The sequence below is a fragment of the Cordyceps militaris genome (assembly GCF_000225605.1).
Source record: "Cordyceps militaris CM01 unplaced genomic scaffold CCM_S00004, whole genome shotgun sequence".
In the NCBI taxonomy this organism is placed as follows: Eukaryota; Fungi; Ascomycota; class Sordariomycetes; order Hypocreales; family Cordycipitaceae; genus Cordyceps; species Cordyceps militaris.
The window spans coordinates 3,763,245-3,787,334 of NW_006271972.1; the positions used below are offsets into that span (position 1 = coordinate 3,763,245).

At 53.3% G+C, this 24,090-nt stretch overlaps 9 protein-coding genes across 9 annotated transcripts; 3 read left to right on the plus strand and 6 right to left on the minus strand.

Annotated features, from left to right (window-relative positions):
• Nucleotides 1-1,008: 1,008 nt before the first annotated feature.
• CCM_06223 (protein kinase activator (Mob2), putative) lies at nucleotides 1,009-1,958 on the plus strand (the record flags this gene model as incomplete). Its single annotated transcript, XM_006671364.1, has 3 exons — nucleotides 1,009-1,189; nucleotides 1,242-1,353; nucleotides 1,409-1,958. The coding sequence occupies 3 exons, from the start codon at nucleotides 1,009-1,011 to the stop codon at nucleotides 1,956-1,958; spliced, it is 843 nt and encodes a 280-aa protein (XP_006671427.1).
• A 1,079-nt stretch (nucleotides 1,959-3,037) lies between these two features.
• Nucleotides 3,038-5,034, minus strand: CCM_06224 (uncharacterized protein; the record flags this gene model as incomplete). The annotated part of the gene is made up of 6 exons (XM_006671365.1): nucleotides 3,038-3,135; nucleotides 3,520-3,736; nucleotides 3,890-4,305; nucleotides 4,781-4,809; nucleotides 4,890-4,948; nucleotides 5,026-5,034. The coding sequence occupies 6 exons, from the start codon at nucleotides 5,032-5,034 to the stop codon at nucleotides 3,038-3,040; spliced, it is 828 nt and encodes a 275-aa protein (XP_006671428.1).
• A 1,044-nt stretch (nucleotides 5,035-6,078) lies between these two features.
• Nucleotides 6,079-7,051, minus strand: CCM_06225 (uncharacterized protein; the record flags this gene model as incomplete). The annotated part of the gene is made up of 3 exons (XM_006671366.1): nucleotides 6,079-6,506; nucleotides 6,748-6,910; nucleotides 6,959-7,051. The coding sequence occupies 3 exons, from the start codon at nucleotides 7,049-7,051 to the stop codon at nucleotides 6,079-6,081; spliced, it is 684 nt and encodes a 227-aa protein (XP_006671429.1).
• A 1,856-nt stretch (nucleotides 7,052-8,907) lies between these two features.
• Nucleotides 8,908-10,602, plus strand: CCM_06226 (bZIP transcription factor, putative; the record flags this gene model as incomplete). Its single annotated transcript, XM_006671367.1, has 1 exon — nucleotides 8,908-10,602. The coding sequence occupies one exon, from the start codon at nucleotides 8,908-8,910 to the stop codon at nucleotides 10,600-10,602; it is 1,695 nt and encodes a 564-aa protein (XP_006671430.1).
• Nucleotides 10,603-14,123: 3,521 nt separating this feature from the next.
• Nucleotides 14,124-15,867, minus strand: CCM_06227 (Tetratricopeptide-like helical; the record flags this gene model as incomplete). The annotated part of the gene is made up of 7 exons (XM_006671368.1): nucleotides 14,124-14,178; nucleotides 14,314-14,368; nucleotides 14,409-14,466; nucleotides 14,542-14,600; nucleotides 14,671-14,704; nucleotides 14,766-14,979; nucleotides 15,050-15,867. 7 exons carry the CDS (start codon nucleotides 15,865-15,867, stop codon nucleotides 14,124-14,126), a joined length of 1,293 nt encoding a protein of 430 aa, XP_006671431.1.
• Nucleotides 15,868-17,020: 1,153 nt separating this feature from the next.
• On the minus strand, nucleotides 17,021-18,557 carry CCM_06228 (CCCH zinc finger protein; the record flags this gene model as incomplete). Its single annotated transcript, XM_006671369.1, has 6 exons — nucleotides 17,021-17,559; nucleotides 17,582-17,703; nucleotides 17,752-17,863; nucleotides 17,916-18,332; nucleotides 18,387-18,455; nucleotides 18,509-18,557. The coding sequence occupies 6 exons, from the start codon at nucleotides 18,555-18,557 to the stop codon at nucleotides 17,021-17,023; spliced, it is 1,308 nt and encodes a 435-aa protein (XP_006671432.1).
• Nucleotides 18,558-18,877: 320 nt separating this feature from the next.
• CCM_06229 (Tho complex subunit 7/Mft1p) lies at nucleotides 18,878-19,879 on the plus strand (the record flags this gene model as incomplete). Its single annotated transcript, XM_006671370.1, has 1 exon — nucleotides 18,878-19,879. The coding sequence occupies one exon, from the start codon at nucleotides 18,878-18,880 to the stop codon at nucleotides 19,877-19,879; it is 1,002 nt and encodes a 333-aa protein (XP_006671433.1).
• A 207-nt stretch (nucleotides 19,880-20,086) lies between these two features.
• On the minus strand, nucleotides 20,087-20,512 carry CCM_06230 (tubulin-specific chaperone Rbl2, putative; the record flags this gene model as incomplete). The annotated part of the gene is made up of 2 exons (XM_006671371.1): nucleotides 20,087-20,257; nucleotides 20,333-20,512. 2 exons carry the CDS (start codon nucleotides 20,510-20,512, stop codon nucleotides 20,087-20,089), a joined length of 351 nt encoding a protein of 116 aa, XP_006671434.1.
• A 1,021-nt stretch (nucleotides 20,513-21,533) lies between these two features.
• Nucleotides 21,534-23,951, minus strand: CCM_06231 (double-strand-break repair protein rad21; the record flags this gene model as incomplete). The annotated part of the gene is made up of 3 exons (XM_006671372.1): nucleotides 21,534-23,105; nucleotides 23,160-23,396; nucleotides 23,889-23,951. 3 exons carry the CDS (start codon nucleotides 23,949-23,951, stop codon nucleotides 21,534-21,536), a joined length of 1,872 nt encoding a protein of 623 aa, XP_006671435.1.
• Between the last annotated feature and the right edge of the window lie 139 nt (nucleotides 23,952-24,090).

A 24,090-nucleotide genomic window follows, 5' to 3' on the forward strand; every position in this document is an offset into this window, starting at 1 on the left:
CATCTCAGCCCCTCGCCTCACCTCTTTTGCTCAAACCATCACAACCGCCAGTCGCTTTCACCTCGCTTTGCCTCGCCCCTGCTGCTCATCATCGGGGCATCATCGCGCTCTTCTCTTAGCCAACCCCCCCAGCAAGCCTGCTCACTAGCATTCACTTTCAGACTTGTGCCGGCCTCCAAATCCCGTGACAAAGCAACACTCATCTGCCCCTCCTTTGGGCAGCATCTGAGCACCTGCATTCCGCTCCACCAACCGTTTCTCCTGTTCATCATGTCCAATCTATTTTCCGGCATGTAAGTATCTCTGCCTGTCATAATGAACTTCTTCCTGGCTTGCTTGGCCTCTCTTGCCCGACCTCGGCTTGCTGGCATTGATGCTGTTTTGCCCCTGTCCCAGTCTCAAGGATGGAGCCGAAGCCACCATCTCGCCCGCGGTGTGTGAGGGGCTGCCGCTCTGTTATTCGGTGATGCTATTGTGATCGAACTCGCCGAGGGGAATTTGGACGAGGCCGGCCGCGCAAGATTTGCCTTGTTCCACCGTCGCTGCCCCTCAGCTTGTGGTGATGGGCTATGTTGGTACCACTGGCAAAGCTTCTGCTCAATTGAATGCTATCATGCACCGTTTGCACAGCAGCTTGCTACACTGCCAGTCAGTCTTGACAATGCCCTGCAGCGCGCTCCAATGCTGCAAAAGCTTGTTGAGATCATAGCATGCTGCACTAAGTACCAATAGTGTACTATGCCTTATCGTCGCTGCGCATCCCAATCCATCGGCTGCTGCCTTGGTCACTGTTACACCTGTGGAACCGAACACTAATTGGTCATCTCTAGTAACGCCCGTTTCCGAGGCGGATCAAACAAATCCCCCGGACCCCAGAAAAGCCCAACTACCTCGACCGGTCAACTGCCAGTCTCCGATTCTCAGTCGCAAGGAAGCCAATCATCAGCCAGCCTCGCCCCGAAGGTCCCTCCGCTGCCAAACTCGCCCTCGCTTGCCCAGACCATCGGCATGGACGAGAAAAACGGCAGCATCCCGAGCGGTGATGAGATCATAAACTCCTACCACCTCCCCAGGCCGCTGCCGCTATGGCTCAACGCCAACTGCACCAAACACATTGTCAAGGGCAACTTTATGACACTGAGTGCTAGACCAAAAACGGTCGAGCAAGGAGAATGGATTGCTCACCAGGGTAAGATGTGTTTTGTGCAAGAAGAAGCGAGCAGAACTAACGGGTCTTGTAGTCGTTGAGCACTATCGAAACCTGTGGAATTTCGTCCGCGTCGTTCACGAGAAGGAAGAGACTGGCCTCTCAATCTGCAACTCCACAACTTGCCCGCGTACTTCTGCTGGAGCGTAAGAATAACACCACCTACTGCGCGTTTGAAGGCCGTCACTAATCAAGTTGAAGTAACCACTCCTTTACATGGCTCAACAGAGACCGGGAACCAGTAGAGCTACCCGCATACGAATACATGACTCTGATGCAGCGATGGATTTCCGGCAAGAACGATGACCCGGCCATTTTCCCTACCGACCCATCTGGCGTCTCGTACGCTCACAATCCCGCGATTACCACAACGCCGTTGTCACAGCTGTCCAACCCTGGCGAAAAGGAGTGGCTCGGCAAGCGATCTGGATTCCCCGACAAGTTTCTGGAGGTGTCCCAAATGATCTTTCGTCAAATGTTCCGTGTATACTCGCATTTATACTGGTCACATTTCACGGAGCCATTCTACCACTTGAACCTGGAGAAACAGCTGAACAGTTGTTTCTCTCACTTTATCCTTACCGCCACAGCTCTTGACCTGCTTGGCCCTAACGAGCTGGAACCCATGCAGCCTCTTATCGACCTTTGGGCAGCCAACGGCACCTTTCCACCCGAGTCCAAGGCTTACGAGTACGCCAATCTCCGCGCGGGCGAGCGTCTTTTGCAATTAGCCAACAGCGCCCTGCAGTAGATGCAATATATCAATCCTTCTAGGCATGGACAGATCTATGCCACATCATATTTACAATCATTGTGCATTCGTGTTGCGTTAGTCTTGTCATGCATAGTTTTAGCAGCCACCAGTCACAAAGTCGGGCGAGAAGGAGTTTGAATTCACAAAGCAAGTTCTTCTATCACTATTGAGGAAAAGGAAATACATTGGCGCTGGTGTCAATGAGGCGATGCTGCGGGAGCTGGAAAAGCCTAACTAGGTGCATCCTTAGCTAGCAAATCGTACTGGATAGTTTTCTCAACTGCTGCCATGGCTTATTACATGTGACGAATGTTTGCCCCCCTCGCAGCATTTAGACGTGTAGAGCAGTCGCGATTTGTGTCGAAATGCCGTGGTACTTTACGTGATGTTCTTATCCCTTCTGGACCGGGTTTATGCGGGAAGAAGGCTGTACCTAGAAGCAAGCTGCAGGTCGTCGCTGTTTCAGACATGAGGATGGCCTTGCAGAGCATAGGGAAGGAGAGGCACGCCGATGAGCTGCATGCCCGGACGAAGCGACACCTGCAGAAAGTGTCTCAGATGCGGTAGGTATAGCATGAGGGCACTATCGATGAAGGGCTTACATACAATGCGAGAGGGGGTCCATGGCGTTTGGCGGTGACTGAGAGGGAGCAGAAAGGCAAAACCCCGTGGCTTGAATAATAAGGCAAATGTTTGCTTTTTTTTGCACTGCCCTATCTTTTTAGTGTGCGTTAATAGCTGTTGAACTGTGCGTGCTCTTGTATACCAATCTGCATGTCTCTCTTCTTTTGCGGAGGGGATGGCCCTCGGTGGCCGGGCTATTGGGGCCATCAGAGACAGGCCCGCGACACTTGCCTGTTTTCTCTCCCCCCCCCAAAAAGCTGTGACATGCACGCTGCACGGCGGCGAAAACCTCCGCTTCTCAGAGGTTGTCGTTGCCAGCTGCGGTCGTGACTCGTCCCGTCGTGCTCTGTTGCAAGTCGGTGTTGCTCCTTCACTGGGCAAGGCGAACACCGCACAGCCCAGCACACTGCCCTGACACGACGGAGGGGGAGGGGGAGGGGGAGAAACGAACGTCACTCCGAGAGTCCTGACCGCCAGTTTCTTCCTTCCCTCGAAACATCGGAAGAATGGCACAGCGTGATGTCGCGGCGTTTGGGGCGCGAGGCTCGTACTGACTCTGCCAAGGTTGTCGAAGGGGGGGGATGGGCATGTTGCGTCCTCGTGGGAAGTACGTTGACGGGTAGGAATTTTTCAGAGGGGGTGCTAGCACGGGGTTAAAAGAAACTACGCCGCCCTTTCAAAAAGGTCCGGCTGACTTTGCTCAAAAATAAAACAACATCAAGTGTCGATTCGACAGTGCGAGACATGTCTTTTCCAACGTGTGGTTGGATGGTAGGCTACTATATAACGGGTTGCAGCGGGCCGCGCCGCAAAGTCATGAAAGACAAGACAGTGTTTGGCCATGTTGCAACGTCTGCATGCTACGAAGCTGAGAAGGAAAAAGAAAATCGACGGTAGGTTGTATTCCAAAACGGGGTGATACTGCGTTTCGTACCCAGGTAGAGGCAACTCGACGAGACGTGCACGGCGAGACAAGATATTGTGTATTGTGCGGCGCTGAAGCTCGTGGGCCAGCCCTTGGCACCAATAATACCACTCAAGTGATTCGTTCGGGTGGGGAAGGGGAGGGGGAACAAGTTGGTCTGGGAGTGTTCACGGCAAACGACAGAATGGTTGATGCGGTACGGACCGACCGACCGGAGACATGGGCTCTGTCCTGGGGAGGTTGATGCACGAGGGGAGCACGAGGGGAGCCCGTTTGTGCCCACAAGGGGGGGTCATCAACAAACAAAGAATAAGAACCAAAGGAAGTGTGGTAAAGATCTGGCCCGTGGGGAGTCATGGAGAGGCGTCCCTCAGTCTACGGCGTAGCCGGCGAAGAAGACGAGGGCTGGCTGGTGGACGAGAATGGGGTTGGGTTGGGCATCAACAAGACGCCCAACACAAAGGGGGACAAAAGAACGCCGGGATTTGCTAAAAACAGGGCTCGAGCCGGGAGAGCCTCTTTTTGTTTCCTCCTTCGCTTCGGTCGCCGCCATCATCAGCTCTTGTGCATAGGGGGCTGGAGATGGGCTATATCCAACCAAGGAGAAGGCCAGGAAGTGAAGGATGGGCCAGGCCTCCAAGCAGACCATGGCCGCATAACAGGCCTGGTGGAGCTTTGGCCGTGAACAATGTGTGTGTGTGTGTGTGTGTGCGTGGAAGCGGTGGTGAGTCGCAGCGGCGGTGGGCTTGATAATATCGGCAGAAAACCAGTTGATATTCTTAATTCTTACCCAATCTTTTTTATGACAGAAATAACTGGCGGGTTGGTTGGTTGGTTGGCTGGTGATGCGGTTGGTCAAAAGCCCTTAAAGGAGGAGTACCTAGATCCTAGCTCGGTTTGAGATTGAAAGGCGGCGCCAGAGAAAATATTAACCCAAAAAAAAAAAAGAAAGAAAAAAGAAAAGACGAAAAGGAAAAAAGGCAGTGCACGAATGAGCTGCGATGGTGGCGTGTGCGTGTTGTGTTTGTAGGTAGTCAGTCAGGTGGCGGTGACGAGATATTGTCCGAAGTGTGTGGTTGTGTGGAAAGAGCGGCCGATGAGTAGTCGATTCGTCGACAAGTACCTCACACCGCAAAACGACACCACCTCGGTACCTGCCCCACGACTTCCGCTACCCACCGCCTGACACCCTAACCTAGGTGTGTGTGTGCGTATGTACCTAAACGTTTGTTGAGGTAGATCATCTACAACAATACCAGCAAAAAGATACCTATCTGCTTCACGAATGCAAGCCACCCACTACAAAAGCCCATGTCTCAGATGTCGCCGCGGGCGGGAAGATTCAGCCCAATCAGGTTAGGGGGAGGCTGCCGCCTGACGAGCGCCATGCATCCATCTCAAACCCCCATTCGACGAGGGACGGCAATACGTCCACGAGCTACCTAGGTACCTATAATGTCTCGCGCCCGGTGCGGTCCTGTGATGACCATTTCTGCGGAGTCGGATACGACTTACCAAGACCATTTTATTGTCCCTCTCTTTTGAACGGCGTTCATGGAACCTCTCTGTTCCCACACGCGCGTGGGGGTGTGTGTGTGTGGCATTGTACTGTATTTGTATTGCTGTTTAGTGCTGGAGCATCTCTTACCCTATTCCTCTCCAAGCATGCTCCGCCGTTAAACAGCAATACAAATACAGTACAATGCCACACCCACACACACATACACACACCACGCGGAAAGACTAGGCTCGGGCCTAGCTAGAGGGACCGTTAAATAAATAAAGTCTTAGTTGCCGCCTCTTTTCTTGGAGGCCACGGGACAAGGTGCTCGCGCAAATGGGATGCGCTGCCGGCCGTGGGGTTTCTTGTTTGGTCCGGTGTCACATTTCACCTTCGCTTTTGTCTGCAAATCACAGGCTTCAAGCATATCTCTCCCTCGGCTTTGTTTCTTGCCCTTCGTTCATGATGTGATTTGAACCTGTCCTGATCATTTGGCGCCGACAACCAGGGTTGACCTGCAGGCGCCTTCCCCCTTCCCATCGCCGACTACCTCAACTTTGAGTCACAGGCTGCTCTCAACCTGTCAAATCGTTGCTTGTCAACTCACATGAACATTGTACAAGGTCTCTTTCTTTTTCGAGCCTTCTCATTCGTCGATCCTCAAGGTCATCCACGCACCTACATGGACTCGCACACCTTTTTTCCTCAAATGCACGTTGGGGTAAAAATAGGCCACCCCCCCGCCCTCGCTGCCCTCCTCGGTCCCGACCGTCGGGTACCTGCTTTGTCGCTATTCTCTTCTTTTTCTTGATGCCCAAGAGGCTCGATGAATGACCACCGCCCATCTCCGCTGGTAGTCGTACGTACATGGCCTGTTTTGCGGCTGGAGAAAACGAGCAGTGCCACCCACCACGCCCACAACACTGCTGATTCTATCCATCATGTGTTCTTGTCTGCTGCGATCTGGCACAGCCCGAAACTCCTCACAACGAGTCAAATAGAATACAGCCTACAGGTGGTGTAAGAGGGCTGCAGATGGACAAGGCACGGCAGGACTTCAAACTGCATCAGTTTACGGGGTAAGCGCTGTGTCCTTGCATATCCGAGTACAGCATCGCAAAAACATCGTACGCTGTAAATCGCATAATGCGTTTGGCCGACGATGGACCACGAGGTCCCGTTACGCCTGTGCTGCCATATCTTTTGCGCCCCTTTGGCCCCCCCGTACCGCCGTCCAATGTGAATAATGCGATAGCAAGAAGGCGTGGCGGTCGGCGTGACTGCGGGAATGGCGGGCCTTCCCGGCGAGTGGGCTTTGGTATTATAACAACAGACGAATAGATGAAGCCCAACTGTGCGCTCGTTGCCTCGTTTCGCCACACAGAGCCCAGTGGTGTCCGGGATCCTTTGAAAGCCAAGGTTGGTGTGTGACGGCGCAGAATGACACTGCCACCATAGGGGACCATCTTGAGGCGCGCTACCGGCTCGGTTGTGCCTGATGGTGCTTATAGATGAGGGCTTAGTTAGGGTCAGTCGTCTCTTGGGCGACGGTGCGCCGGAGATGCTCGCTTCTTACGGCATAGCTGGTCGTGATGACCTGAGGTTTAGTTAGCCGGCCTGTTTTGGGGGCCTCGGGCGTACATCTGGTATTAGGAGCGGACGAATGAAAGAGCCACAACTGCTGAGAACAGTAAAGGACAAAGACTTGAAACACGCGTATACTCAAGGCCGCTCACCCGAGGAGACTCTCCAGGCATGGGTCTGGCTGGCATGGAGGAGAGGGTCTTGTCTGTGAGTGGATCGAATCGGAGGCTCAAGATCCAGAGTGTGACTTGGGAACAAGGTCTCGTCATCCCGTGTTGCTAAAAACGTAAGGGTAACTAGATGCCCGGGTGCTGCCTGGGTGCATCTTAGCGAGGAGCAAGAGGTTGGAGCCTACCTAGGTACTAGGATCAATGGCAGGTTGCACATGCGACGGTATGTACTTGTTACTTGTACCTGGTGGTCGCATTGCTGCTCGGCGTAGAGGTGGGCAGGCATCGAACTGTTGACGGTGATCGGCTCCCTGTCTGCCCGTCTCTGCGGTTGCAAACCCATGCATAGATCTGGCACCCATTATGTAGGTACGGAGTTCAGCTGCTCAGTTCTGGGATTTTTGAGGGGCTTGCTGTAAGAGCAGTCCGTAGGTGACATCAGGCTTGATGGCATTAATAGTCCAAGGCTCGCCCGCTCTGGCTTGCTGAGTCTTTCCTCTCCATCATATCTGTGAACAAGACTCTTCGCACCAAATTCGAAAGCAGAGCCGTGGTATTTTTGATATTTCTTGCCTGCCACCGTCTTTGTTGTATATTATTGCTGCTTGTCTGCAGGCACCTATTTTCGTGCTTTGTTTCTGGGGCTAGCATAGCCTCGTGTGCAAACAAGGTATATACACTCCGTCGCTAGTATATATCCGACCTTTCGGCATTTCGATTTGAGAAGTCGACCATCTTTTCTTCGTTCTGTTTTTCGGACGACGGCTCTTCTTTTTATCAACGGACGACAGCGACAACGGCAACGGTTCAACACGCCAGCAGCGACTTTTTAGCGACGACGCTGGTGCAGCCGCTGCACATCATCTGGACCGCCCGATCTGCAAAGGTGAGTGACGGCGGCGCGTTCTTCCTTCGCGCGGTTGGTACGACGGCTGGTGAAGAAAGGAAGAGGAACAAGACAAGCTTGCCAAGCTTGCCCACACACACCCGTCACACGCCCCTTGCACTTGGTGCTACCTTGTCCAAAGTAGCCTGACAGTCCCCCCCCCGCCCTCCACCCGTCCTTCTGACAAACGAACGGCTGTCTGCTGTGGTCCCAGTCGAGTGCGTGCTCCGGCGCGCCGTTTTGCTTGACAGTTGCGCCCCACGCTTTGCACCAAAGACCAAAGACCGCGGTCGTCCCGCACCACCATCACCCGCTCTAGTGGTACCACAGCGCTGTTTGTTGCGCTGTGAGGGCTCTGCACAGTACTCCGTACCTTGGTACACATTCAGAAATGTCTTCAGCGGTCTTCTTGCCCTCCCCGCCTACCAAGGTACATGACCATGTACTGGTGCCAAAGTACCAACTCACTCACTTCGGGTACGCTGCTACTTACTACCATTGTACCTCGCTAGGCCGGTTGGTAGACAGCCTACAGCCCTCACCCTCTCAGTCTTCCCATTAAAGCTTCCTCCCCCCGCCACAAACCCTGCCTCGTCTGCTTCTCTCTCCACTTTCTTGCCGCCCGTCCATATCCCATATCTCCCTCATCCATCTTCATGCATGCGCCTCTCGTCTCGCTGCCGTCTTATTCTTCTTCCATCTTTGCCAAAGTACACAAAAGCACTCTTCTCTTTTGCTCTTTCACGATTTTTACGATATCATAACATCTTGCCTCTTTTTTCTCCCACCTCTTTCCCCCACCTCACGCAGCCAGACGGCCGCTGCCTTTGTTTCTCCCCTCCCGCCCGCTACCAGCCTCTTCCTGTCCCACCGTCGACACGGCCTTGATCTTGATCGCCTACGCGAAATATACATCCCAGCTTGTCCGACTCGCTAATATCCTTGTCCCTGCGACCAGATCTAGCTCTCCGTCTTCGCCTTACCTGTCTCAGCCAACGTCTTGACGCAGCTTCTTTGCTTCCGTCTAATCCGTCACCTCGCGCCGACAACCCTCTCAACCCGAGAGAACGCACCGGCTCGCTTCGCGTCAGACTCCCTTCTGCCAACCGTGCCATCTGCCTAGTTCTCCTATGCAGCTCTTCGCACATACGCAGACCTCCGTGGTTTCCGCCGCCACTGCCTCCAACGTCGATGAGCAGCTCGTCAACTTTTTCGGCCCCAACTCGTTAGAAACCTGTTCAGAATACTCGCCACACATGGCCAACAGCCGCAGAGAATCATTTGCTACGGGTCCCCCGCTATTCTCTCCCAAGACCGAGGACTGGCAGTCTGTCGATATGCAATCCATCCCCTCCAACAACCCTTATGTCGACCCGCAAGACGCCGCCGGCTACCTGCGGATGGACCACGAACACAGCCATCCCTACAGCGCGCCCTCAACAAGCTCATGGGGCATGGCCGCTCAGACTTCTCTCCCCCCATTTGACCCGGCTGTGGCCGCTGGTTTCGAGATTCCTGCCTCAATCTACCAGAACGCCGCTCATGCCCCCATGCCCTTCCCCAACATGTTTGGCTCCATGTCCGCCGAACAGAAGCACGACCAGGCGTCCCCCAGGAGCGAGTGGCCTGCCACCTCCCAGCCCATACATCAGACTGCTACTGCTGCTGCAGTTGCCGCTGATGGCGACCAGCTTGCCTCACCGGGCGACCTTCGCCGTGACGGTGTCCGCAAGCGGAATGCGCGCTTTGAAATCCCCCCAGACCATAACTTGAACAATATCGATCAACTCATTGCCGAATCTTCCAATGAGATGGAAATCAAGGAGCTCAAGCAGCAGAAGCGTCTTCTTCGCAACCGGCAAGCTGCCCTGGACTCTAGGCAACGCAAGAAGCAGCATACGGAGAGGCTGGAGGATGAAAAGAAGCAGTATACGGCAACCATTGGGGAGCTTGATATGGAGGTCAACACAATACGGCATCAGCTGGAGGAGTCTCGTCACGAAGCCCAACTGTACAGGCAGTATTGCGAAACTCTCACACTTCAAAAGGATGAGTTGATTCGCAATCACACCATCGAGTCGCGCGAGCTACGCAAGAAAATTAGTGTGCTCACCGAGAACATTGCTGCCCTCGAAAACAACTCGGCGCCTACTCCTGGGCCCAGTGGCAACACCATCAACGGGCCATTCGGGGAGGTCGACGCCATGTGCATGCCTGGTGGTTGGGATAATTCCAACTTCCTGCATCAGTATGGCATGATGCCCGAGGCCCCCAAGCAGAGCATACAACCCTCCGTGGCCAAGAAGGCTCACTCCAGCTCCCCTGCAGAAGGAGAAAAGACAGCCACTCAAGGCGGCCTTCTCTTCATGCTCTTCCTTGTTGGCGCTTTTGTCATGTCAAGTCCTTCCCCACCTGCCATTCCTCACGTTTCCGAGGATGTTCGCTCCGCCTCTGCAGCACTCCTTGACAACGTTTTGAAGGAGGCTGGGATGCCCTCATCCACCGCCGTGCAACCCCTTCAATCTCAACACGCCTCGGTCAATTGGGGCGATATGTCGACCGGCGCTCCGATGACTGGCGTGTTAACCGGGGGTGTGACTGCGCCGATGCTCGGCGATCTCAATGACTTTATCCAGCCAAGCCGCGAGCAGACCAACGAACAGGCCTTTTCCATGTCTGCAGCACAATACAACGGTGTAAGCGACCAAACCTTCTTGCAGAACGGGCACCCGGAAAGGGTGCCCGAGCAGAGCCAGGGGCGTAAGAATCTGGCCGCAGCACTGTCGGAGATTCGCGCCACCAACAAGCAATCCGGGTCCGCCGACGTGTACACGCGCACGCTTCTCTGGGATCAAATCCCGCGAGATGTGGTGCGAGACTTTATAAAGATGTTTGCGGACAACAACGCCGCACAGATTGACCCGCAGCAATGCAACGAAATCATGTCCTGATGACAGACAAATGTTTACAAAATCTCTTTTAAGAATAAGACTGACGACACTCTCACGATAACGACTACACTTTTACGGCCTCTATTGGATATTTCGCCTTTTTCTCCTTTCACTTCTTTTCACTTCTTTTCAATAATGAAGTTTCTTTTCATTCTTGACCGTGGCTACCTTTTTGCCGAGCAACCGCGCTTACACGCGCGACCCATACTCTCAGACTTGTTGCTCACGCACGAAAAGCTTCCCACGAGTCCATTTTCACCGGATACTTGACAGTATTGGAGGCACTTTTTCTTTCCTTGAATTTCCCATGTTCTTTTTCTCCTTATTGTGTTTTCTTTACTAGCGAGCGAATCAAGCGTGCATTTCTTTTTTGTTTTCGATTTCTTTTTTCCTTTTCTGGTGGTCTTTTGGATCAGGAATATGGGATATGAGCATGTCCATTTCGGTTTCGCATATTATTAGGTTCCACCGACCTCTTGAATCTCGCTTGCGAGAATAGGCGGTGGAATTTCCGGTTTCAACAGCTTCATGATGTTTGCTGTGCTCGTAACCGAGAAGCATGACTCGCTCGCCTTTTCTTTTTCTACGGCGGAAGTCAATGCAACGACGGAGTGATTTATGGGCCAGCGATGGACAGGTGGACTGATATGACTATAATGACCTTGCCTTTCTTTTTCTTCGAATCTACTCCTCACACTCTTTTGTCTTTTCCTTTGTATGCTCCTCTGGAGTCTCGATGGCGTGGAGGATATCTACCTAGGGTTTCCGCGGAAGTACCGACGACCATTTGCGAATAATACATTTAGCATTCGAACATCGACTTGCACTTCTGGCCTTGTTGACTAGTCCTTGATACACTATGAAGGTGCTGCTTGCTCCAAGTCCCTTGAGAGGTGTCGTGGTCCATGTGTGCGTCGGGCTGGGCAGCGGTGAGCGAGGGAAAATGACAGAACTGACGGCAGAGTAGCACATGACTACTTTTAGCATGACGCAGTGAAACCGTTGATCTCGGCATAAACAATAAAGGCTCCGAACAAAAGTACACGCGCACTGCCCCGTTTCGTCCAATTTGCTCGGGTAGTAGCATGGCCGTCAACATGGGGACGGACCCTTGCAGCCTTGTTGTCGAATCTCGACAAGAGGTCGAAGGGAAGACGTTTCTTTGTCGAGGGCGAGGGGTGGGTGCAGGCCTGAGGACTGACTGGCGTATTCGTCTTTCCGTCGCAAAGCGATTTTTTCCTTTTCATTTCTTTCTCTTCTAGTAGCGCAAAATATATCCTTTGTAACTTGTTGTTTTGGCACGGGCCGTTTACACCTGCACAGTCAACGTCCCCAGGGCCTAACCGCCACTTTACCGGGTTTTTATACGCTCATAATAGTTTCATGGCTGCATTTCCACCCGACGAATGTGCGAGCTTTCTCCGAAACAATCCAGACCTCCCGTGGCCGCTCCAATGTGACGACGTCGGCATCTCGCTTTCGAGAAATATATGGATAGAAATCTGGAAAATTTGCTTTACCTGCTGAGCGCGCCATGATGAGCGAGCATCCGTCAGTGTTGGTGACATCTCCGTCGCGTGAGACGCGGGGAAGAAGACCACCTCGGGCGAACCTGCTGTACGTACCCTCCCGGCTCTCACTTGACCAACTCATCTTGACTACCTTTTCCCTACTCGTGGAGGCAATGGAGGCATTTCCATGTCCGGCCTTTTGCCATTTGAGCGTTGCTACACAGCGCCCCGTTGTGTTGGGAGCCAGCCGGCCTCGCTGTCTTGCAGCTCTTCCGCTGCACGTCGAAGCAGCCTGCATTTTCTCGACATGCTGGTGGCTTTTTCCTACCAGTCTCAAGAAATCCCGAGGTTCGTCTTGGCGAATCACGCTCTCTCCGTCAAAAACTGGCTCAAACCTGATTCTGCATGGGAGAGATCCTTTCCTATTCCTAGCGACGGGGAGGAGGAGCAGCTGGCGAATACCAAAAACCTGCCGCCGCTGCAAGAGTTTAAAAGAAGACGCCCCCCGCCCTGTTGAACAAGTTTTTTTTCTTGCAGCCGTCAGTACATTTTCATCCTTACAACGCAGCTCCGTTACCCAGTTCAACATGCGTGCCGTCTTCACCTTTACTCTCGCCGCCGCCGCCGCCACCGCCGCCGCAATCCCAGTCGTCTTGGATGGCGGCTACTGGGTCGGCGCCGCCTGCAAATACGAGGGCCCCGAGCAAAAGACCATTTGCGACGCCGCCGGCAACAGTATCCTCTACTGCCACGCCGACGGCCACTGGCACAACGGCTACACCTGCCCGAGCGGCCGCTGCCGCATCAGGCCCCCTCCCTTCCACGGCCAGGCGGGCAATGCCTACTGCAGCTGGTAGAGAAAAAGCGATAAAGGGAAAACAAGCTGGGCGATGTGGCCAAAAAAAAAAAGCAGTCCCCAACAGCAAAGTCGTTTTTGACAATGCCAGGATTTGTCTGGTTTTGCCTGTTTCTAGTGTCAAATTGGCCATGGTACATGAAAACTTGATATTGCATATATATGTCATGAAATTCTTGGAAATAAAGGACCCATTATATCAAATATCACTACCTGGATGTGTGACCCTTTCTCATTTGTTGATTCTGTGCATGGCTTGCTCGTAGTCAAGCTGACATCTCATCCGCATCTGTCACTGCGCTTTAGTGCTAGTATCTGGAGCAGCACGGGTCACAAATTATGTAGTCTATTTCAAGGTAAATCAGAGCGAATCAGTCCCACATCCCCTCGTATCGCGCTTCTTCGATATCTCGAGGCATAGCAACATGTACCCCGACCCGTGCTGCGACCCCGCTCCCGATACTCGGATCGATCGTCATCGATACTCTGAGCTGTCCATCTGTACGAGGAACCCAATCCAGAGAGGCCCTGACTCCTTTCCCCGCTTTCTGCTGCTTTCAAATGTGTTGGGCTCCCCGACCATGGTGCCTTGCCGTATATACTGCCACCTCCTGCACACTGCCATTTCTACTTGTGGCCGTCCTTGAGAGACATAAACCACCGGGAAAATAAGCACAAGGAGTGAAAGCACTGGGCCGTCAACACATGACTGTAGTACATACGTGAAGAGATTAAAACATGTAACATTAGAATAACGCATTAATGATACTGCTATAAGTGATACTTTGTCAGGCGAGACAGAGGAGGCGCGAAACCGAGAAGCAGCGCAAGGAGACAAGAAATTTCGAAAAGATCCATACAGGCCAAGATAGTGTTTCCTCCCTGTTGCGAAACAAGAAAAAATGAGGACAAGAAAAAACAGAGGCGACTCGCACTGGTTGGTGTATCCGGCGCTTCGTCCAAAGGTGAGGTAATGGGTAGTCGGTCTGAGCTGAATAGGCGATGGGTATCGGCGCGAGTGTCGCAAAACAGCCTGGCGAATGGGTAGAACTTGCTCCATGAGTGGTACGCAAAGCAATACTTTTGGAAAGCTGGTATCCGGAGGAAAACGGTGTAGCTTTTTGCCAACGTAGTAGGCACGCTTGGTGTGCGGCTTACTTTTTCTTCTTGCCGCCGCCTTCGTCCGGGTTGTACTTTTCCTTCCAGATCCTAGAAAATAGCAACGTGGATTAGCTACCTTGATCAAACGTGAAATAAGTCAAGTAAATATCCAAATGCAGCACACACTCCCCCTCGCACGGGCAGTCTCATCAACGCGCCGGGGTTTGGGGGGTTTCTACTCACCATGAGTTGCCAAGTGTCTTGTTTCCCGCGTTTTCTGCGAGGCGGTAGTACCGGGCTGAGGCAAACTAGTACACAGAACTAATGTTAGCACTGACGAGGCGTTCCCGCATAGCCCACGAGGGGCGGCGGGATAGAACCGAGCACTGCATAGCACTAGGTGGGCATGGTGAAATAAGGCAACCAAGTCACCGCAGTGCATGATGCAGACGGCTCTTTACAATAACGCACCTTGTCTTTTTTGCAGCCAAACCCTTCGAGGTAGCACCAGCCCGCCTCATTCATGGCATCTGTCCCGCACCACATTAGCCAACGTCCTGCATTCGCACAGCTTTTTCTGACGCGGGGGCAGGTACTCACCAGTGTCGCCAAGGTTGGCGGCCGTTTCGTAATACTGCAAAATAAGCCCGTTAGCCTTCTTTGATAGCTAGCCCAACTTGAGCAAGCACACTCACCTGCTTGGCGGCGACGGGATCCTTGGCGATGCCCCAGCCGTGGCGGAAGCAGTTGGCGAGCTCGAAGATGGCCAGGATCAACTCGCCCTTGGCCGCACCGCCGCGCTTCATGCCCGCCTGGAGTGCCATCTCCTCGACGGCGGCCGCGTTGGACGCCGCGGCCGACAGGTAGGTGACGGCGCGTTCTGTGTCTGGCGTGCATCCCCATCCGTGCCTGTTTGGTGTAACCACATCAGCCACGCTATTTTGGAAAGAATAGGACAGAAAGAAAAGACGAAACGCACCTCAAGGCAAGTCCAAACAACACCTGGCTCAGCGGATTGTTGGCGCCCTGTGTATCGGCCAGACGCCCAAAAATGGCCGTAGACCGCTGCAGGTCACCCTCCTCGTGCAACCGGATGGCCTCTTGAATATCATCGTCAATCTTCTTCGACGACACCGCTTTCGGCGGCGTAATCATCCCCGGCGAGTGACTCCGTGACCTGCTCCGCCCTCCTGCCGGTGGACTCCCGCTGCTGCTGCCCGGCGCGATATTCAAGCTCCTCATGCTGCCCTCGAGCGCCGGCGACTCGGGCGCGCTGCGCGCCAGCCCATTCTGCCCGGCCAGCAGCGTCGCGCGCTGCTCCCACTGCGACTCGACAACGTCCTTGTCGCCGGCCACCACAATCGCCGGCAGGTTGTCGGGCACGTTGTCCGACGAGACGCCCTGGTGGTGGCGCAGGTGGAGTCGCTCTGAGAGGCGGCGGCGGCGGCTGCCGCTGCCCTCCTTGTTGCCGGAGTGCTGGCTCGCTTGGGAGGAGACGGAGGCGCTGCGCGAACGGCTCGTGTGGAAGATGGAGAGGCTGCGGCGCAAGCTGCCGGGCTCCTTGGTAGGCGAGAGCTGTGCCGGCGGGCTGCCGTCGTCGTGGTGTGCGGGGGCGGGGGCGGATCGTTGATGGCTGCTGGCGTCGCTGGGATGGATGACTTCCATCGAGGTCGTGTCGGAGCGAATAAAGGTGAACTCGGGTGTGTACCCGTTCTGTCCGATAATGTTGCCCCTGTCCGAAGGCTCGGGGGGACTCACGCTCCCATCCCTCTGCCTGAGCTTGTCTCGGAGGCCCATGTTGAAGCGAAATGCAGTTTGAAAATCAAATGCTCGTTAAGTATACTGTGTTTGATAAATGAACGAGAACAAGGTGGAAAGTCCAAGATATATGTGTCGAATTCTGTTGCCTGCAACGCATGGGGTTATGCTGGGCGCTTGGCAGGCGGTTATCTGTTGTTACGGGTAGAAATGACGTTGCCCGTGTCTGACAGGCTCGCCCCCGCGTTGTCGCTGCAGTCAGAGGCGGCTGGGCTGCTTTGCGTGTCTATATTTGGCGTCTCTGGGGCGATGAACGGCTGCGTACAGGACCAGCCGGATTCATAGACCATTCATTGCAGAGAAATCGCAGGTGTGCCCGGATGTGCGCCGTTTTGATTCGTGTCGTGGCGCTCAGGGGTGGCGGGCGGTGCACAACGGACGAAGGAGGGGTTACCCGTGTAGGCGCTCAGCCTCAAGATGCTGCGGGGGACGTTCAGCTCTGCGCGGACAAGGCATATAATCACCAGAACGGGTCCTCAGGCGTAATGCAGATGAGAGGAGATCCGATAGGCTTTTTGGCAGAACTCAATGTCATCATGAATGAGGGGTAACTAATAACGGGGGTTGTTCCTTTCGTCGTCTAACCAACGCCCGCCGCTATTTGTGCCCCGCTCGCTGAAGAAACAGTCTTACATGTTAGCCCGCCAACATCAGACGAAATTTGGCAGTGTACAGTGTACGTGCTGGTGTTGACTGTCTAGATAGAACTTTACTAGTGTTGTCATGTTTCTCAATGAATGCTAAGATTCAGTTTCTTCTAATAGCATAATCGGGATGCGCAAGTCAGTCACGTAGCCGCTTCTTTATGGTGCGAATTCAAAGGCATAGTTGCATAAAAAGCCATGAAAATGTGTTACATATATCATTATTCTTTTTCTTGTCTCCTATCAATCATATTTTCTTCTCGTTCGTCGCTTTCTTCTCTCGCTTCGAGAAACAGGCGTCGTCGCCCCGCAGGCGTCTTGGGAATAAGTCATGCAACGAGCCCTCCTCACCATTCAAATCAGTATGCCAAGTGGAAATCGTCGCAAGTCAGCAAAGTTTCGCCAGGGTACGTGGGAGGTGCACTGGTCCAGCCAAAGAGCAAAGCTGCCCTGGCAGCGACCAGCGCCTGATACATTTGCACGGTCAGCTACAGCGGAATGAAGTCCTTGCCGTGTTCAAAGTCAGAATCGCCCTCATCGGCTTCCAGATACTCCGCGACATCGTCCGAATCCACATCGTCCGAGTCAGCAGATTCTTCTTCGCTCGAGATGTCTTCCATGGTATCGTCCTGCTCTTGTCGCACCTGGTTGCGAAGGACGCTTGCCCTTTCGCGATGGAGAAGTTTACAGCCTTTGGTCTTACAGGTCCCTGTATTGCTGAAAGCAGGGCATTCGAATACGTGTCGCTCGGTGCACGTCGCGGCTTTGTCGCAGTAACCGCGATACCCAAAATTTTCGCAAACCGGCGCACTAGGTAGGGCAGCAGAATGCGAATACTGGCAATTTGCGTTGGAGCAGTTGCCCTTGGCGAAATGTAAGCAGTTCGGAACTCGTTCGAGCGTGAGTTCATGCGAGAGATCGCAATGTTCGCCGTTGATGCATCGACCGTCTTTCAAAAAGTCTTTGCAGATGGCAACCTTGTGTGGATCGTGCTGGTATCGACACGAAGGCCCCTTGCGGCAGGATCCTGCGACACAAGTTAGTTTTACCCCTATAGGTCCCCCGAAATTTATTCGTAGCGTCTGAGCCGTCGGCGGCACTGAATGAGAAATTACCAGTCGTAGAAAAGATCTTGCATAGCTCATCAACTTTCTGGACGGCTCCGGAGCGTCTTATAACCTGAGTTAGATCTTTGTCGAGATGTAGAGCGTCTACATACCGGTGCTCTTTGATTACTCGGTTGGCGACAAGGTTGCCCGTCTTTGTACGGTGAAATCGGACACCTGCAACGATCGTACTTTTTGGCGTGAGAGGGGCGTCGCTAGAGTTATCTTATACAGGAATCAGCGAAAACCTAGAGAAGGAGATGCAATATTGACTTACCAGCCGCTCGCACTAGCTTCTTGCCCCCGTCTCTGACTAGAAACCGTATGTTACCGATGCTTATTTCGGCCTGCGCTTGCTTTTGAGCATTGTAGGTGTGCTGAAGGAAATTGTTGAAGCGGCTTCTTTCGCTGCTCTTCTGCTGCGTTAGGTTACGCTGGCGGGTTTCTTCCATTGCTTGAGCGCGTGACTGCGCTTGTTGCTGATAAATGCTGGCATTGATGAGTTGCTTGTGTCGGTCTGTCTTGGAGACCCACTGCGCGTTATCTGTAGAGCTGACAGGAGTCGACGGTGTTGACTCTGATGAGCTAGGTTGCGCATTAAGGGTCAGCGTGCGGTGGCGATGGACCGCAGGTGGGCGGCCGACGCGATAGCCTCGACCGCGGTAGGCATTACCCCGATAATGGATATTTTGATCTGTGAAATGATATCAGAACCAAGGTTTAATTGAAACGAGTGTAGTAGACATACGACGATAGTCCCGCGAGCTTTGCGACGGCTGAAACCCAGCCCGCTGGTTCTTGTGGCGGTTAATTTGTCCTGCCCGGTCAGTACCATTTAGCTGTGCAATCTTCGAGTTCATGTCTCCTTACCAGCAAGCGCGCTGATTCGATCCAGCAGTTCTCTGTCTTGCTCTGACATTTTGGATGAGATTTGCGCGTCGTAACGTCCGGAGCTTGTAGTTAGAGTAAGGTTGATGTGGAAGGAAGGAAAGCATTGGAAGAGGCGGAGGCGGTACTATGAGAAATCACTGGGGAACCGCTTAGTCATGCGCTACACTGTGCCGCCTAGGACCGCTGGAGTGGAAATAGTCTTTACATCATTTGATTTAAAAAAAAACCACACAAACTACAAGCATCTTTCTAATCCAGAACAATCCAGGCGGAAATAATTTTATTAAGCCATTCATATCTCACATTTGCTACGTCCCCGAGCTGAGTGGCGTAAGGGCCGACGCAGAAATGGCGAGCTGGAGTCTGCTCGACGAGCGAAGTGAGACAGAACTTCACAAAGCGCGTCTCCTTAATGTGGAGGAGAAGCCGTTCAAGAGAATCACAAAACGACTGGCTACAGTTTCTTCAATAATATCGAAAAACGCCGACAACGAGGAGCAGCGGGAAGTGGCGGCAGGCACGACAGAGCAACTCCAAGAAGATCTGACCCTCGACTTTGCCGCCTTTGACAGCAGCATTGCGCGCCTCCAATTTCTCCACGACGCCAACGAGCGCGAGCGGGCACGCTACGATGACGATAAGAAAAGGATCCTGGACGAGTGCCAGTCGGTCCGCGACAAGAACATCGACCTCCGTCACCAGCTGGACGGCGCGCGGGCGACGCTCCTTCAGCGCAAAAAGTTTGACGACCTAGCGGAGAAGATTACATCCAACCGGCTGCTGCGCCCGCGCGAGGACCAGCTGGCCAACCTCGCGAAACTCGAGGACGAGTGCCGCGAGCTCGAGCGCGAGAGTGAGACGTATACAGAGACGTGGAGAGAGCGCCGGGACCAGTTTAATAAAATCATGGACGAGGGCATGCTGCTCCGACGGCAGATACGGGACGAAAAGGAAGAGGTGGACCGAAGAGAGGGCATGAACGAAGGCACTGAGGATGATGTGGCCGCGACGCCGCGGCCAGAGCTGCATGGTAGCGCCACACCACGACCGGATGGTGACGGCCAGCCAAAAGAGGATGATGAGGGCGCCAAGGGAGATGATATCTCTACGCCCATTCCTGCGGGTGATAATTTACAAGTCCCCGCCGTGTCTGGCCGGCCATCTAGGAATACTAGTGCGGCTGGTAGTGTGGCGGCAACGCCCAAGGTCGAGCAAGAAGAAATCGACCGCGAAGATGACGAGGGCGGGGATGAGGACGGAGAAGTATCGGGTGAGGAGATGGACATGGACGGAAATGAGGCGGGCGCTTCACCAGAAGTCGAAAACGAAAAGATGGAGGTGGACGACTAGTAGTCGGAACGATTGTATCATTATCATTTATACCATGGTCCTTTTCTTTTTGCGAGCGACGAGTTTGGGGTATACGCAGGTGTATAGTCAAGATACCGGCTTAACCAGCATCGCTATGTATCATTGTGTGCCACTGTACTTTTCCCCCCATCTTCCTTCGAACCCCGGTCGTCCGTCTGGCGACTTTCTCGTGAGTCCTCGTTTCGTTTAGGCGGCCGCCTTGGCCTGGGCGAGCACCGTCTTGGCCTGCGTAATCTCAGCCTCGGGCGCACCAGCTTGCTCAGCAGCCGCGAGCTGGTCCTCGAGTTTGGCCACGGAGTCAGCGATGCGCTGCTTGAGGGGCTCAAAGACGGCCTTTGTCTGCTCGATGGCGGTTTTCTACAAAGGACCACTGTTAGCCCCCGTTCCCGCAACTCCTTTGGCGCGCGCAGGAAAAGGGAAAATAAAACTCACATTCTGCTTCACCATGAATGCCTCGTTGCCATCCTCGTCGGCGCCGCCGGCTTGGAGCTTGGCCTCGAGATCCTTGACCGTCTTTTCTTGGTCCGTCACCTCCTTGTGGTAGGAAGCTTCCTCCTTGAGCAGGCGCTGCACGGAGCTGGTAGTGATGGCGAGGGGCGAGGGGGCGGGCATGATGGGCGAGTTGTGCAGCGGGAAAGGGGTATCTAGGTTCTGGTAGTATTTGTCGAGATTCTTTGACGATCTTTGGAATAGAGGCTTTCGTATGGAATTAATGATCAAAGGAGCAAAGTTGCGCGAGGTAGCTGGTTTGAACGTGGGGTTCATCGAATGGCGGGACTTAATGGTGGGCTACACCCCCACTATCCTATTCCAGCACAAGTCGCGATGCGATGCTGGATGCTGCCTTGGTACCTACTACACGGACATACCATGTCGGAAGGAATAGGAAACAGCTTACGAATTGAAAGAATCGACTGTGCTTTCATCATTAATAGTAGTAGTGAAGATATACTCACAATTCTGGCTATCGCATCCACTGTTTGATACAAGGTAGCAGACCAACGGCTGTTTAAGCTTCGAGCACGCAACTCATATTGACGCCAAATCCTGCAAAGTTATACTGGGAAGCTACTCTTATACTTGGCAACTACTGTAACTCCAGTGAAACAGGGCTGGGACATGGCTCTTACATGACTACAGCGCATACAGAACGGAGAAGAGGTTGGTCTTAGAAGAGGTTGGTCGAAAAACATCAGACGTAGGTAGATAGAACAAGATAATCTATTTAAACATGCCATCATTTAAAGCCTAATTAATACCAAGCCGTAAAGGCAAGTCATCTAACATGAATGCTTCCTACAAGATACTTCACAACTGATCGAATTTTTCCCAAATCCCGGCCAGGGATATGCCTCCAAGCTCAAATGGTATCCAACCGAAAAGTCAACGCCACCAACGCCAATGGATCTGGTATCCAGTCTGCTCTTCGTGGGCGTTTGTGTGCTCAAACCAACAACTAAATCCAAAATCAACGAGACACAAAAATGCGCAATATCCAGAAGCCCTACAGAGGTGGGAGAAGAGTGAAAAGAACAAGCCAACGGTGGGGAGGAGAGCCAGCCCTCGCAATAATACAACGCCACGAGGAAAATGACAAGAATGCTCAAAATCAAAACAATTTTCTGTCCGCCATCTAAGCACCGACAGCCACGACTTGTGCAGCCAAGGGTGCCGTTTCGTTCTCGTTGTGTGCAATTTCTCCGCCGGCCTCTCTCTCAGCCCACTCGCCCCAAAGGCCGCGCTTGCCACGCACGCGGATGTTATCCCCGAGCCCGGGCCCCTGGTCGACCTTGATTGCGTCCTTGGTGGCCAAGACGAGGCACTCAAAGAACATCTTGGTGGCTTCCGCCTTGGTTGTGCGCTTCTCGGGTAGGAGATCCTGGAATATAACGGTGGACTGCGTTCGCTTCTCAGCACTCGTAGCAGCTTCGGGTCCAAACAGGTCTCGTAGGATGTGAACGGCGTGCTTAGTGCCGATAGACACGGGACCGCTCTCTTCAGGATGTACAATGGGCATAGTTGTATCGTTGAAGTCTGGGAACCCAGCATCGTCGCCTCCAATATCAAAGCCACCGTCATCATCGAGCCGAATGACGGTGCCATCAGGGCCAACACTGTGATCGCCAAAGTTGTCGCCGAGTCCGAGATTAGTATCCTCATCAAACTCTAGGCGAGGAGACTTGGCAGCGCCACGCTCACTCTCGACATCTGCAATACCGCTGTCGCGCTTCCTCTTCAGGTCATCACGCAGCATGTCTAGTGTGAGCATACCGCGCAGCTCAGGTGCCCAGGCAGTGCTCCTCCCATCCATCATGATGGATGATACGAAACCGCCGTTTTTGTGCATATCCATGAGAGCGAGCATTACAGGATCGCGAGGAACATAACGTGCCGGCTTGATGATGTTTTCGCGGTTGGTCTGCTGCTGCTTGATGAGACTGCTGGACAAGGCAATTTCGTCGTCAGGCATCATAACCTTTTGCCTTCTGGAGCGCTGCGCCGGGCGGCGAACGATTGCAGTCTCTGTTTCGTCGGCAGGTTCGTACATGTCCGTAGTATTTGCGTATTGTTCGGCCACCTCTCTGGCAAAGAGCTCATCAATGTCAGAGAGAGGCGACTCTGAGATTCTTGCGCGAGACTGTGGCATAGCAGAGAGATCGCGCACATTGGACATGTCGTCGAGATTGAAACCAAAGTCATCGCCATCGAGCATAGGTAGGTCACCATCACCGTCAATTATCTGGATACTGTCGGCGCCCAAGTCGAGTGCAGTAGAGCCGTCGGCAGCTTTGCCAACGCCGATTTCCATGTCGCTGAAAATGTCGTCTTCAAGGTCCCGGGGAGCAGGCGCATCTCGACCGATTTCCATGTTGCTAACGCCACCTTCAAGATCGCCAAAGTCAAGGTCCAGATCCAGATCGTCCATCGTAGGCATCAAGTCATCGTCGAGGTCAGCCGGACCCTTCAGGAATTGACTGTTGTCGAAATCTTCTTGAAGATTGATATCTCTAGTATTTGTCCGACCTTTGCGACCGACAGGAGTTGCAGTAACATCCTCGACTTGTGATAGGAGCCACGAGGCATCTGGAGGTGGGGGAAGGTCAAGGTTGTCGTACGGCGTGATGCGATCCGGCAGAAGCAGGGACTCGCGGTTGGAGATCTGTAAATTTGACGCCAGATCGTTGTTGCCACTGGAGCGGAAAGCCTGGGATATCGGTTAGCATGAGGTTACTTTTGAGGAGCGCATGGGCCAACGCACCATTTTAATCTTCATCATGGCCTCGTTGCAGTCATCGAGCAAGTAGCGCGTCTTGCGCTGGTAAATTCTGACAACGCCGAGCAAAAGTTGACCAGAAAGACGGAGAGCCATTGGCGCTTGGTTGGGCGTGATGATGGCCTCGACGCTGTCTGTAACATTGGATTGTAAAATATGATTCTTTGAAAGCTTGCGCTCGAGGTTGGCCGAGAGCCAGACCCGGGCCAAAGGCCCGGATTTCTGTAGAAGGGTCTCTGAATAAAACATGGCGCCTTAAAGAGACGGCGAAATGATGGATGTGAGAAAGCAAGTCAATGAGATTCGAGAGCAAAAACGGAGCGATAGTGGCGGATGTCGAGGTGCGCAAAATGCGGTCCCGGGGGGGGGGCAAACACGAGGCGTGGTGGTCCGCGTCAGTGGTGGGTAAACAAGCAGCGCGAACGTGTTTGACGGGTAGAAAACGCGCAAAAAAAAAAGTCTGGGCAGCGGAAAGTCAAGAAGCAATGAAATATGGCCGCCGGAGGCGAATATTTCGGCTCGCAACGAGAGCAAATAACGCGCGGAAAGAAATGCGCGAAGCGAGAATTCAAGGTAAAGATGGTGACAGCAGCAAGTTGGAAGTCGGGCGTCGAGGGGCGGCCAAGAGGTACCTCTCCAAACGAAAAGGACGTGGCTGGGGGGAAGCTGCTATGCAGCCTGCTAGTGGCTGAAAGATTGAATGGGGCTGCGAACGGTCAGTGTGGCTGCAGCGGAATAATATTCTTCCGACGCCGTGGAAATTGCGAGGCAAGTCATTGTCAGAGGTTGTTGCAGGTTCACCACGATGATGGGAATGTGGCATGCTGTGCTTCTTGGCAAGAACATCATGTGAATTATTAGGAATCATCTAATAACAGAACACGCATATTAAATATATATGTATAAAGTCTTGACC